This window comes from Triticum dicoccoides, chromosome 5B, assembly GCF_002162155.2.
Source record: "Triticum dicoccoides isolate Atlit2015 ecotype Zavitan chromosome 5B, WEW_v2.0, whole genome shotgun sequence".
NCBI lineage: Eukaryota > Viridiplantae > Streptophyta > Magnoliopsida > Poales > Poaceae > Triticum > Triticum dicoccoides.
The window spans coordinates 717,338,126-717,350,441 of record NC_041389.1 but is presented as its reverse complement, the minus strand read 5'-3'; the positions used below and the strand labels follow the sequence as shown (position 1 = coordinate 717,350,441).

The 12,316-nt window shown below is 43.8% G+C and overlaps 1 protein-coding gene across 1 annotated transcript in view; it reads left to right on the top strand.

The window, feature by feature from the left end:
- Positions 1-2,660: 2,660 nt before the first annotated feature.
- The window catches only part of LOC119310719 (methyl-CpG-binding domain-containing protein 9-like), a 20,483-nt gene continuing 10,827 nt past the window's right edge, over positions 2,661-12,316 (top strand). The window contains exons 1-2 of the mRNA XM_037586367.1: positions 2,661-3,528; positions 11,305-11,392. Coding sequence (XP_037442264.1) covers positions 2,661-3,528; positions 11,305-11,392 — 956 coding nt within the window. The remainder of the gene's footprint in view (positions 3,529-11,304; positions 11,393-12,316) is intronic.

Sequence of the window (12,316 nt, the reverse complement as noted above, 5' to 3'; positions counted from 1 at the left end):
CGATGTAACTACCGTCCAACTACTGCGAGAGAAAAATGGGCAACAAAAGCTTGCACACTCCTCGAACACAAGCGGAAGTAGCAACAGTAGTAATAGGCGGAATTACCGCACAAGCAAAACTACTGTGCCACTACCGCGAGCTAATAGAGAGTAGAGAGAAGGAATTTTCCAAGCGGTAGTAGCCGCGGTAGCTCATAGCGGAAGTATTGCCTAAGCGGTACTACCGTGGAGCCACGTGGTACTACTGCTTGGGCTCTGCCAAAGGCCCAAGCACAAATGAGGAAGGCAAGTAAGACCCAAACTTTCATAACTTCTGCAAACTCAAGCTTGTTTGATATTTGACAACAAGCACTATCCAACGGCGAATATAAACCCAAATCAGTACATTTTAGGTTTTGCCTAATTCATTGATCAAAATTTTAAAAAATCCCTTGAAAATTTATTTATCAAAAATATCCATACCGTATCTAAATGCTTTCTATACTTGGTTATTATTCAATATTTATGGCTAAGATATTCTCTAAACTAGGATGAAAATAAATTTACAATTATACTAATAATTATTATCAAAAGTTCATCGATTCTGCAAAATATAATCACATTAACCTGTGAACATTTTTTAGATAAATTACCATAACAACAATGAAATGAAACTTTTATAATTTGTAAACACACCGGTTGGTCACTACTAACATATCATCATTAAAAGATTAGTCACCAGTTACTATGACAAGGCAAAAATATCTCCACCTTTAGAGTTTTATTGGTGCAATTTTACGTCGTACGTACACATGACATGTAAATAAAGAGATTTTCACATTTGTGCCTTGTTCGATAGTTTTGCCCATAGTTTTAAACTATGCTCGGTTTTGCCCCAAAGCAATTGTGTTTGGTTATACAAAAACCCCTTATGTTTAATTTCCATCTTGTCAAAGACGTTTCACTGTGCGAGTATATGTCATGTTGTTTAGGGCAAAACTGAGCACCCTTTGAAAGTAGGGGCAAAATCGTATGGTGAGCATCGGGTAAGGGCAGAAATGTAAAAATCCATTAATAAATACCTTAATATTTGGTTCTCGTTTATGACCGAAAAAGGGTATGCTTAGTGAAACCCAGTGGCGGAGACAGGACCCAGGCCGGGGCCTGGGCCCGGGGCGCCATGAAAATTTTCTTGCTTGACTGAAAGCATGATGTGCATTGTTTGACACTGTAGCTACACTGTAGCAAGCCTGGGGCCCGGGTCTTGGCCCAAACGTGGCTCCGCCCCTGGTGAAACCCACAAATGTGCACTGAACCTCTTTTGGCAGTGTGTAAACCAACAGCCAAACACAACGAAGGCCAGCATATACAATACCAAAGTAAGTTGACATCTCCTTATCTTCATAAAATTGCTTTTTAGAAAATCTGCAAGCCACTACTAAGGTAAACGATATCCATCATTGTTTTATATTTCTTATTTATAGCTTTGATACACTCTAATTCAAGTCGCAAATAAAAAGCCACTACTAAAAATCATTAGGACTACGGATGTGATCACATTAATACAATATTTTCCAAGATATATGTTAATAAATGGTTTCTATATATTTTTATAATAGGATGACATTAGTGAACAATTTCAATATATATTTCATATTCCAGCAAACCACGGAACTAATACAAGACTTTTCAATATATACTAGTGAGATAAATGCTAATAAATGAGGACAATGAACGATTTCGGTGTATATCTCGTGTTCCAGCAAAGTACGCAATTGAAAGCTACTTTTCCATACGTTACCACCCAGTACACTGAAAGTGTTTTGTCTCTGTGTACAACCGATAATATATGCAGCCAACACCAATCGACGGTAGAGCACCGCTCCGCAGGCCAAAAAAGCTCAGGTCGTGTGCTGCGCACCACCGCATCCCATCTCCCCAGGCACGGCATTGCTCACTGGCAGCCAATCTCCACCTACGCGTCCCTAGCCAGTCGTTCGTCCATTTCAAAATATATATTTATGACTGATTTCAATAGTATATTTCTCGTATTCTAGCAGAGCAAACAATTATAATACAAGATTTTCCAATGTATATGTTAATAAATGGTTTCTATATATTTCGTATAATAAGAAGACATTAATGAACGATTTTAATAAATTTCTCATATTCCAGCAAAGCACCTAACTAATACAAGATTTTTCTATATATAATAGCAATATACTAGATGCTAATAAATAAAGAAATTAATAAATGATTTCGATGTATATCTCGTAGTATTTCAGCAAAGCATGCAATTAAAAGCTGCTTTTGCATGTCTTACCAGTACACTTAACGTGTTTTGTCTTTGTGTAGAACTGATGGTAGACGCCGTCAACATCAACCGATGGTAGAGCACCGCTCCACAAGCGAAAGAGCTCGCGTCACGCGCTCTGCGCCACCGGGACCATCTCCCTAGGCACGGCATTGCTCACTGACAGCCCATCTCCACCTACGCGTCCCCGGCCCCTCGTCCACGTGTCCGTCAGCCCGAGTCCGTTTCTTCTCCCCGGAATCCCTGCCTTGACCCAGCCCCGCTTTGCTCGTGTGCTTCTGCTTTACCTCCCTCCCCAATCCCCATTGCTATGCCCAGAATCGAACCCTAGCCTGAGCTTGAGCACGAACCTGATCCCCTGTTCGCCATGGATCGCCCGCCACATCTCGACATCGACCTCAACGAGCCACCCCCGCCGTCGCCACCGCCGGCGGTTCACCAGCCGCCCCCGCACGAGTTCGCTGCCGCCATCCCAATTGTTGCTCCTCCTCCGCCGCCGCTGCCGCCACCCCAGCTCCCGCCTCCCGCCAACGTGCAGGCCCACCTGCTGCTGCCGCACCATGCCCGCGAGCTAGCGCTGGCGTACCACCGTGCGGAATCCTGGAGGTTAGCTGCTGCTACGGCCAGTGCGCCCGCGACCGCTGGTTCTTCGCTGGAGGTGCCGCCACCGCCGGTTCTCCAGTCGCCCGCTTTTGCTCCTCCGCCGCTGCGGCCGCCGGTTCTCCGGTCGCCCGCTTTTGCTCCTCCGCCGCTGCGGCCACCGGTTCTCCGGTCGCCCGCTTTTGCTCCTCCGCCGCTGCCGCCGCCGGTTCTCCAGTCGCCCCCTTTTGCTCCTCCGCTGCCGCCGCCACGGCCACCCCAGCTCCCGCCTCCCGCCAACGTGCAGACTCAGCTGCTGCTCACGCACCAAGCCGGCGAGATACCGCTGGCGTACCACCGTGGGGAACTGTGGTGGAGGTCGGCCATTGCGGCCGCGACGGCAGGTTCGTCGGCGGAGGGGCTACCTCCAGCGCCGGTGCAGCACCCGGAAGTACCGGGGTGGGGCGGGAACCCGTGCGCGTCCTGCGGCCTCCCCGAGCTGCCGGGGGCAACCGTCATCTGCGACGCCTGCGAACGTGGGTTCCACCAAGCCTGCATCGACGTCGTGCGGCAGCCTCCGGCGGCCATGGACGAAGACTGGATGTGCCCGGAGTGTGCGACAGGACCCGTGCCGCTCGACATCACCAGGCAGTTATGTCAGCTCCCTCTTGATCATTTGCTTATGGTTTTACATCTGTTTTTGTTCAGCGAATTTTATGCATAGTTCTAAGAAGTACGTACGTAGATTGTTGTTCTTGCCGTCTGGAATTACTTGACGGAGGGAAAGTACTTTTGATCAGAAGGTTATATCGATCGCTGATGTTTGGTTTGCTACTTGTTATGATTAGTTACACAGATGCACTTGCTTGACTGTTAATAACACAGCATATGAACCTGATCTTTGGATTTTTCTGCTTTGCTTGACTGTTAATAACCCTATGACCTAAATGACTTGGTTTAGATTAAATGCTATAACTAGCATCTGGTAGTAGTGGCTTTCTAAAGCATTAGTAGTAAGAGTGCATAGTGTTCAGTAATTCGTGGTTTTTGCATGTTCAGTTATTTCATTAGTAGTAATTCGTGATTTACTACAAAGAACAGGTTATATGCATGAGATACTGCAGCAAAGTTGCTGCTGTCACCCTTTCACGGCAATGAGGGCATGCAAAATGATAATTCTATTTTGTTCTAGTTGTGGCACTAATTTGATTTATTGCACTGGGTTTTTCTTTTTGAGAATTATTCCACTGGTATATATACTGGAGAAGTATATACTACGTTTTTTTTTCAGGGATACATTTTTTTTTTTGAGGGAGGTACTGAGGGATAAGTATATTACTACTGTACTATCCGTAGAAGCCCAAAGTTAACCAGGTTCCGCTGAATACCCAAGCCCAAAACAAGCCCATTTTAATGCTTTTTTTAGAACAGCCCATGTTTAATGTTTATTAGGTCAGCACCGTGAGTTGACTAGCCATCTCCAGTTCTCTTATAAAAAAATCCAGTTCAGATCGTTCTGCGCCTTCTGCGGCCGCGGCGCCATGATAGCGAGTCGCGCCGCCGTTCCGGCCCGTGTAAATCTTCCTGCCGCGGTACCGATCGATGCGCCATGCCATCATCGAGTACACGAGCCCGGCGATCACTTGATTTATTCCTCCAGCAATCGAGCCTAAAGGTATACCGCGCAGTTATTTTTCTTCTAGATTGTATAACCAATAATTTAATTAACGGGCTGGCATACGACGCAAGACAATTGATCAATTTACAAATTAGATGTGTCTTTCTTGTTTTCCTTGATTTTGCTAAAGCACATCTAGATGTGTCCTAAGTGTTGCACATCTATAAGTCCTATGTCATTGATTTTTGCGGAGATTCATGTGTGTATTTTCTTTTTCCTTTTTAATTTTTGTTTATGTTTGGTTGAGTCATTTAGATGTGCAATAACTAGATAGGCCCCAAGAAAAAAAATTAGAGGTGTCTTTTAGTTTTGGGAGATGAGAGATGATTTATGGCATTATTTGCTATAGCTACAAAGTTCACCCAGATGATATCAATATATACTGATTGATGAGTTTGATAGTGGTAGAGCTAAATTTAATCGAGTAGAAAATAAGAACTTTTGAGTTGAGACATCACCAGAGTTATCTCAGCCCCCTCTTAATAATCTCCTTATGATTTTAGATTTTATTTTGATTAGCGAATTTTATATATACTAGCTCTAAGAAGCATGTAGATTGTTGTAAACGCCAGTAATACTAATGGTGAGTCCAATCGAGAACGTGACATGATGTTTGGTTTGCTACTTCTTATGATTACACAGATGCACTGCTATCAACATAGCACATGAATCTGGTATGTTCTTTGGATTTTTCTGTTTTGCTTCACTGCTGAACACTGAGACCTAAATGGCTTGGTTTAAAATAAATGCTATAATTAGCAACTGGTAGCAGTGGCTTTCTAAAGCATTAGTGCGGCATGGTACGTGTTGCATCTTCTTTTAGTGGCTACTAAAATTAGGTATTACACTCTAGTCATTCGTGGTTGTTTACATGTTTCTCCCTGATTTACTACAAAGAACAGGGTACATGAGATATTGCAGCTAATTTAGTGTTGTCACCCTTTCACAGCAGAGAGGGCATGCGCAATGATAATTTTATTTTGTTCTAGTTGTGGTGCTAATTTGATTAGTGTTACTAGTTTATTGAAGTAGGACACCTGCATGTTTGGGTCTTGACAGGTACGTGCAGTTCAGCCCTAGGGAATTTTAAGATCACCATGACTTGCAATCTGTAGTAGACAAATTTATAGCTGTTCTTGTTTTCTTTCATTGTGAAGGTATCTTGTTGGTTTCTCTTGCATAGTTGCCTGACAGCTGTCTGGCATTTTCTTTATCCAAAATTCTAGTATGGAAATTTGAACTAGTTCTCTTTAATGTGAGTCATGAACTCTTTTGTGGGTTCTCATTCACACTGGCGGAGCTTAGTGTATGGCTGTAGGGGCCACCCCGCCAGGTTTGTGTACATTAGTGAAAAAAAATTATTTTGGGACAAGTTAGATTAGAAGAAATAGTGTGCTTGACCTTCCCAAAAGTTCATATTTTCTGTAAATAGTAAGTTCCAGTAAATTAATGAATCTTCCGGGTTTACAAGAGAAGATGATTCAGATTGGTGTCATTAATTGGAGAATGGATCACTAGTAGTAGAGTAGAAGGAAATGAAGCATGGGCGACGAAGGTGTCTGGCTGATGAGCTGCGGATGGAAATTAATCTGGAGGAAATGCTAGAAGGGGATTCAGAACAATGAGCTAGCTTTATTGATTGAGTAACGATAGTACAATGGACCACAACAACTGGAATGCCACCAACAAGAAGATCCACGATAAAATTGAAAGCTACATCAATGTCCTTTCGATATAATGTCTAATGTTTCTCCAATGTCTTCGGTGACGAAACAACAAAAGATCAAACTTGCACAAGCCAGGCCAACCTTATAGGTTTTGAAACCGACACATGAGTTGCCTAGCTGAAGTGGTGAGAACCTAATATGACCAAAAATCCCTTGTAAGGAAGGCTACCAAATTGTTTCTCGGACGTACAACCAGTAGAGAAGGTGCAGAGCACAAATTAACGAGCATTGAGAATCACTAGCTCTATGACGTAGATCCTGATGGTCACACTAGGGCGAGGATGGAGTTGGGAGACCACCATGGGGCCATCACCACCAAACACAAGCCTAACAAAGAAGGCACCTAATTAAACTCCTAGCGAGATATTGATCCTTACTTCCTAAGGCTATATCGGTTGTCGAAGGCGAGGGAAATTGGCGGAGATTGAAATGGTGGACGATTCGTCCAACGGCTAGGGTTTCATCACGTCAATCTCATGTACAAGGGACATGTGGGCACAAGATGATGCATACAACTTCTATGAAAGGCCCGTCATGGAGAGAGATCAAGTATAGTGACTTGTGGTCGCATGCTTGTACCACCACTCTTCTTGACAAACCTTCCTCCACCATTATAGTGTTTTCTTCATCATCGTGTAAAGATTTTACTTGATAAGGAAACTCATGGTCGACGGTTGTTCCAACACCAGCACCACAATTGGTCTTCATCGCGGCTCTCCACCAGTGGCGCCGCCCATGAGGAAGAATGGTTTCGACATGTTTGTCAGGCCCGTGAATCAAGCTATAGTAGGAAGAATTGCCACCAATAGCATTAGTTAGTGTTGACACTACCAAATGTCAATGATGGCATAGGCTTACTGATGTATGGTAAGAGAAACAAAAGGAGGGTGGGCAGAGTGCTGACATGGTTGATGTATGAATACATTGTGTACCTCTAGCGCCACCTACCCATAGAACTAGTTCTTTTGTATTCACATAATCCAGAAATCTTGTACAAGATTGAATTGTGTCTACATTGTAGTTATGATTAGAATTTGTTGTGAGCAACAACACTGCGAATAGTATCCCTAACCTCCCATGAACTACAATGTATGGGACATCACACAAACATGTACCGCGTCTTTCTGCTAGCATCCGTGCCTAACCTCTATCGCCATGGCAATCTATTCTGGTACCTCTTATGTATTTATCATCATGTCATTGGTCAAGATCAGTGGACACAACTCTTATTGTTAGCTTTCTTTCTTCAGATTCAATATTGTCAGCCTTGACCCCTCGACCTTGCTACGCATTCTTTAGCTAGATCTCTAAAGGATCTTTTAGTTTGGCAAGTCCATGGTTATTTGTTACTCCATCGAGTTCTTTTGTTTCTCGTCAACTTCATCCAGAGCCACACAAATCTTTTCAACTTTCTTGTCTCCTTTAGCCAGTAATTTCTTGATTTGTCACAACCCTTCCTTATTTGTCCAACTGCAATGAATCATTTCTATTTCTTTCTTCCCTATGGCCCATCCTAATTAGATCGAGCATGGCCCAATTCCAATATCTTCCCTCTCCTGTGACTTGTTCTCGCTGATGTAACATTGCCCTTTTGGAATTTATCTATGACCTTCTATGCAGTCTTCGACCATTGCCGCGACTCAAAAATTGTCATCACCATGTTTCTACTTGCGACTGCTATTGTTAGTTTTAACATTTTTCATTATTTTCCAATAACATGGGAACTCTTTCTGAAACCTTACTTGTAGATGGTCATTTGGTCCAAATCCTTATAACTGTTTGATTTGAGATGTTAACCGATCTTTCTTTGTGTTGTACAACCAACTACAAACATAGTTCTGATGTGTAATTAGAATCGTCGTTGTGTCTGAACATTAAAGAGCTATTAGGTACTTTCTGAAGGCTTAGAATAACAAATTCTCAAGGTTTAACACTAGTAATATTTGACCACCAGTGTCACATGTATTTTGTGAGTTTAGCCATCACACAATTCAGCGCATCTTCATAGAAGTCTGAGTGGGACCTTCTACACAATAGATCGATGGTGATTCTCGGAGAAGTATGCCATGGTATCCCGTTATGTAGCAAATGGCTTATGTGTAAATCCATATGCGATGATTTTGCCACAAAAATGGAGTTACCTTAGGCCATCTAGGGACATGAAGTAACCTCATATTGTGAGTCGGTGACCTACATCCCAAAGGACTCCCATATTGCAAGGTCTATGGGAATCCTTGGGATTGAGGGTATACTCGGTTTTCTCATGTTCACATTTTTCCATATAATTTGGATTGAAGATTTTCCTATTTACCGATATCTTCATGGTGAACTTGCAAAGAGGCCTTTCCTACATATGCAGAAGAGCCTATCTTGAGCAAAACAACAACCGATAAAGTAAAATTATGACCCAAGGATACATTCTCTTCTTTTGACTTGTGCCTCATCCTATTCAAGGCACAACCATGCAACTTCCTCTGTATCATTTACCATGCCGTGAACGAAATACATAATTTCCTTGTGCTCACCATAGATTTTGTCATCAAGTCTCGTTGGGGCAAGTTGACGGCCAATGACGACCAGACTCACCAGGGACACCTTCAAGAACATCAAACCACCTACAAGATGTCATGACCATATAGGAGGGTGTGGTGGAAACATTGGTTGTGATAAAGGAGCAACGGATGACATTGTATGATGTCGTGATGCCACCCTGCCACGAACACCCTTGGTGTTGGCGATAGCTGGACAGCCTTGCCCGCATTATGCCATTTGATCCTTTTTTTACCATTGGTGCATTCGCCAAAGAATAGGAGGTATGATATGATTTCAAGATTAACTTCTTCACACCTTAGGGTGTTACTCATCATCGGGCGGCGTGGAGCATGATCTGTGCCATGTAGCCTACAGGTGCAAGTGAAGTGGATTTGACCGGATACTGCTCAGATGAGGGTAGACTTGCAGTACCCTATTCCACATTATTTCGTTGGATCCGGAAGCAGAGTGGTATACAGATGATGTCGGAGCTAGACTTGGCAGGGTAGCATAATGCCTCATTCCGAGAATATACACAAGTAAACGGGTAATACACACATGCGAAGAGTATTTAAATGCCGGACAAAATTACAAGAGTAAAGGGCATACAGAACTACAATGTGATATGTAACAGCTAGAAGCACATAATTAACTCTAGAAGGCGGTAAACTTCCACAAGTAAAACATTAGGAGTCAAGCACACCATGTCATAAATAAGTAACATCTATATGAAAAGTTTTTTTATTGAAGTTCTATTCGCATTATCCCATTTAAGAGGGTTGGATAATCTTGCTAAAAAACTCCAAAATCCTAATATCATCGGATATTATGAATAATATATCTAGTGTGTTGGGTATGAAATCAGCGTAGATAGTGTGTATAGATGTAAAAAACTCTTACCATATCCTATCTATACATTGGATTCTAAAAAGGTCCAGTTCGGTAATTATACAAATCACATTCCCCTCACATGTGGGTAACCACAATATCATCTCTTAGTTCTGTTGCATTATGGGGCCACAACCTATGGCCTCATGGAAATACAAATTGCATAGTTCCTCGCATGGTGCCAGAAGTTAGGTTTAGGGATTCAATATTTACTCCAAAAGCCGCAACTCGTCTCCCTCCTGATCTTTCTTTCTGGTCTTCTCTACTCGAGTTTTCCTCTCAGTCTCCTCTCACCACCATCTTAATCCCGCCGTTGAGGCACATTCGCATTGCCTAGATTCGCTCCCATGCTCCTAGGCACATTCGCATTGCCTAGATTCGCAACCGTTGCCTGTCTCGCTCCAATCAGGTTCACTCGGTAGACACTCCTCTCGATCGCGTGTGATGGAAAGCCACTCTCGTGTGCCGTTGGTCCTCCACCCAACCCGTGCTCTTTTGGCCTGCCCACACACTCCCATCAGTTGTAAGTGGGTCTACAAGGTTAAGACTCGTTGTGATGGTTCTCTTGAGTGCTACAAGGCTCGTCTTATTGCTCGTGGCTTTCATCACGAGCATGGTCGTGACTATGGCGACACATTTTCTTATGTGGCCCACATGACCACAGTTCGCATCCTTGTCATGGCTTGTGTTTGCCACTAGTTTGTCTCTCAACTTGATGTCAAGAATGCATTTCTTAATGCATGGTGAGTTGTGCGAGGTCTGTATACAGCCACCATCAGTGTATTTTGTTCTTGACGACATGGTATGTCATCTTCGTCGCTCTCTTTATGGTTTTAAGCAAGCCACTCGTGCTTGGTGTGAGCATTTCACCTCACTATACATTGCTACTGGTTTCTTGGTGAGTGCTAGCTCATGATCCTGGACTTTTTTTCCACCTTCCATCTCATGTCATGAACTGCAACCAATCCCTAGGATTGAGGGATCCTTGGTTAGCTGCCTAATTATCTCTTCTCTGTTTTGTAGACTGATATCTTTCCAAGTTAGGTTGTTGACGACGCCACAATGTTGATCCATGTACAATGTGTTTGATGCCTAGAAATGAAGGTTGACTACATTCATTTGTGGCAAAGAAGGATGTTGGAGCAGTGGGAGGCCCTTCGATTATTGTTAGAGGCACTGTTATAGCCTAAGTCCTCCCTCTCTTGGCTAGTTAGCTTTTTCTCCACCTCGAAAGCCCTCGCCAAACTTTGATGCTCACTGGAGAAGATGATTCTCATCTAAAGAGAGTCATAGCCGGCATTATGGTATTCTGGCAATAAACAATACAAAATTTGGCATCTATGGTGCTAATCGCATAATAGCGCGCTATTTCCGAGGTAGAAGTTGTAGTGTTATAGCGTTGTAGCGTCATGCAAAAATCTGAAACAGAGAAAACAATAGCCCAACGGCCCAAAAACACCCCTTGGCGGGCGACGGCCCATACCCCTCTCATTCTCAGTGTCAGACCTAACCAATGAGGCAATGATACCCTAGTTCGCATTCCCCCTTCCCTGTTCCCACCCGAGCTTTGAGCGGCGGCGGCGGCGTCTTCTCATGAGGGGCAACAGCGGCGGCTATCTCCAGCTCGACTCCAGCCAACACCGGAAGGGGTGATGTCAGCCACGCCATCGGCAACGGCGGCAAGTCAACCACCAGGTAACACTTTCCTCTAGTGCTTCCACGGTTCCACCTCGCTGAGCTCCTCCTCCTGCTGCTTGCTCATGCGCATGCGCGTGCTCCTCCTCCTCTTGATGCATCTGCCACGGGAAGGAGACGAGGGGGTGTGGCCGTGGAGGAGATGGGGAGCACGCGGTCCAGGGGACGTCGGGGCCGACGAATCCTAGGACGGGCCTGGCGGATCTGACTGCCGGCTCGACGAATCGAGCCGGTGTCGTGGTCACTTCCGGTCTGCAGGGGATGGAGAGAAAATAGGGAAGAGAGGGGGCGGTTCAAACTAAAGTTTAAAATTGGATCGATGGCACTGGCTGACTTTGTGCTTCCACTCCAATAGATTATGCCTCATATTTAACATTTTTGGGATATATTTAACATTTTTTATGCAAAACACTATTTTCTAATATAGCACGCTTTAATCTGGAGAAGGGCGGTGCTAAATCTTGTAGCTCCCTATTTTTTTTGTTGGACTATGGTCATTTTTGGCTGACCGTTCAATACATGGTCAACTTTATGAATTCTCACGGTAGAAACTGCCTTTTCTGGATACAAATTTGTTCTGGGGTGAAATAACCAAATCATACTACACTGGATTCTGCTGGATATTGAAATGCCTTCTTGAATGGCTCACTACTGGATCTGACTTAGGATCGCTCGGATAGTATCCTTCATGTTTCCAGTCCTGTGCCCAGAGAGTTCTGTGGGGATGGAGTTGGGCATCCAGTAATTGGGCTCTCTACATGACCGGCTTGGTTTTTTCTTTTGTTTAATTCTTGTGGAGAAGAGTATAATGCAGTATCTCTCCAAAGTAGTTCCTAATATGGATTGGAGAACATCAATTGCATGGACTACACCACCTCGGTCATGTCTGCTGTTTCCTCAGCCTGGTGTAGTCATCCTTTCCTC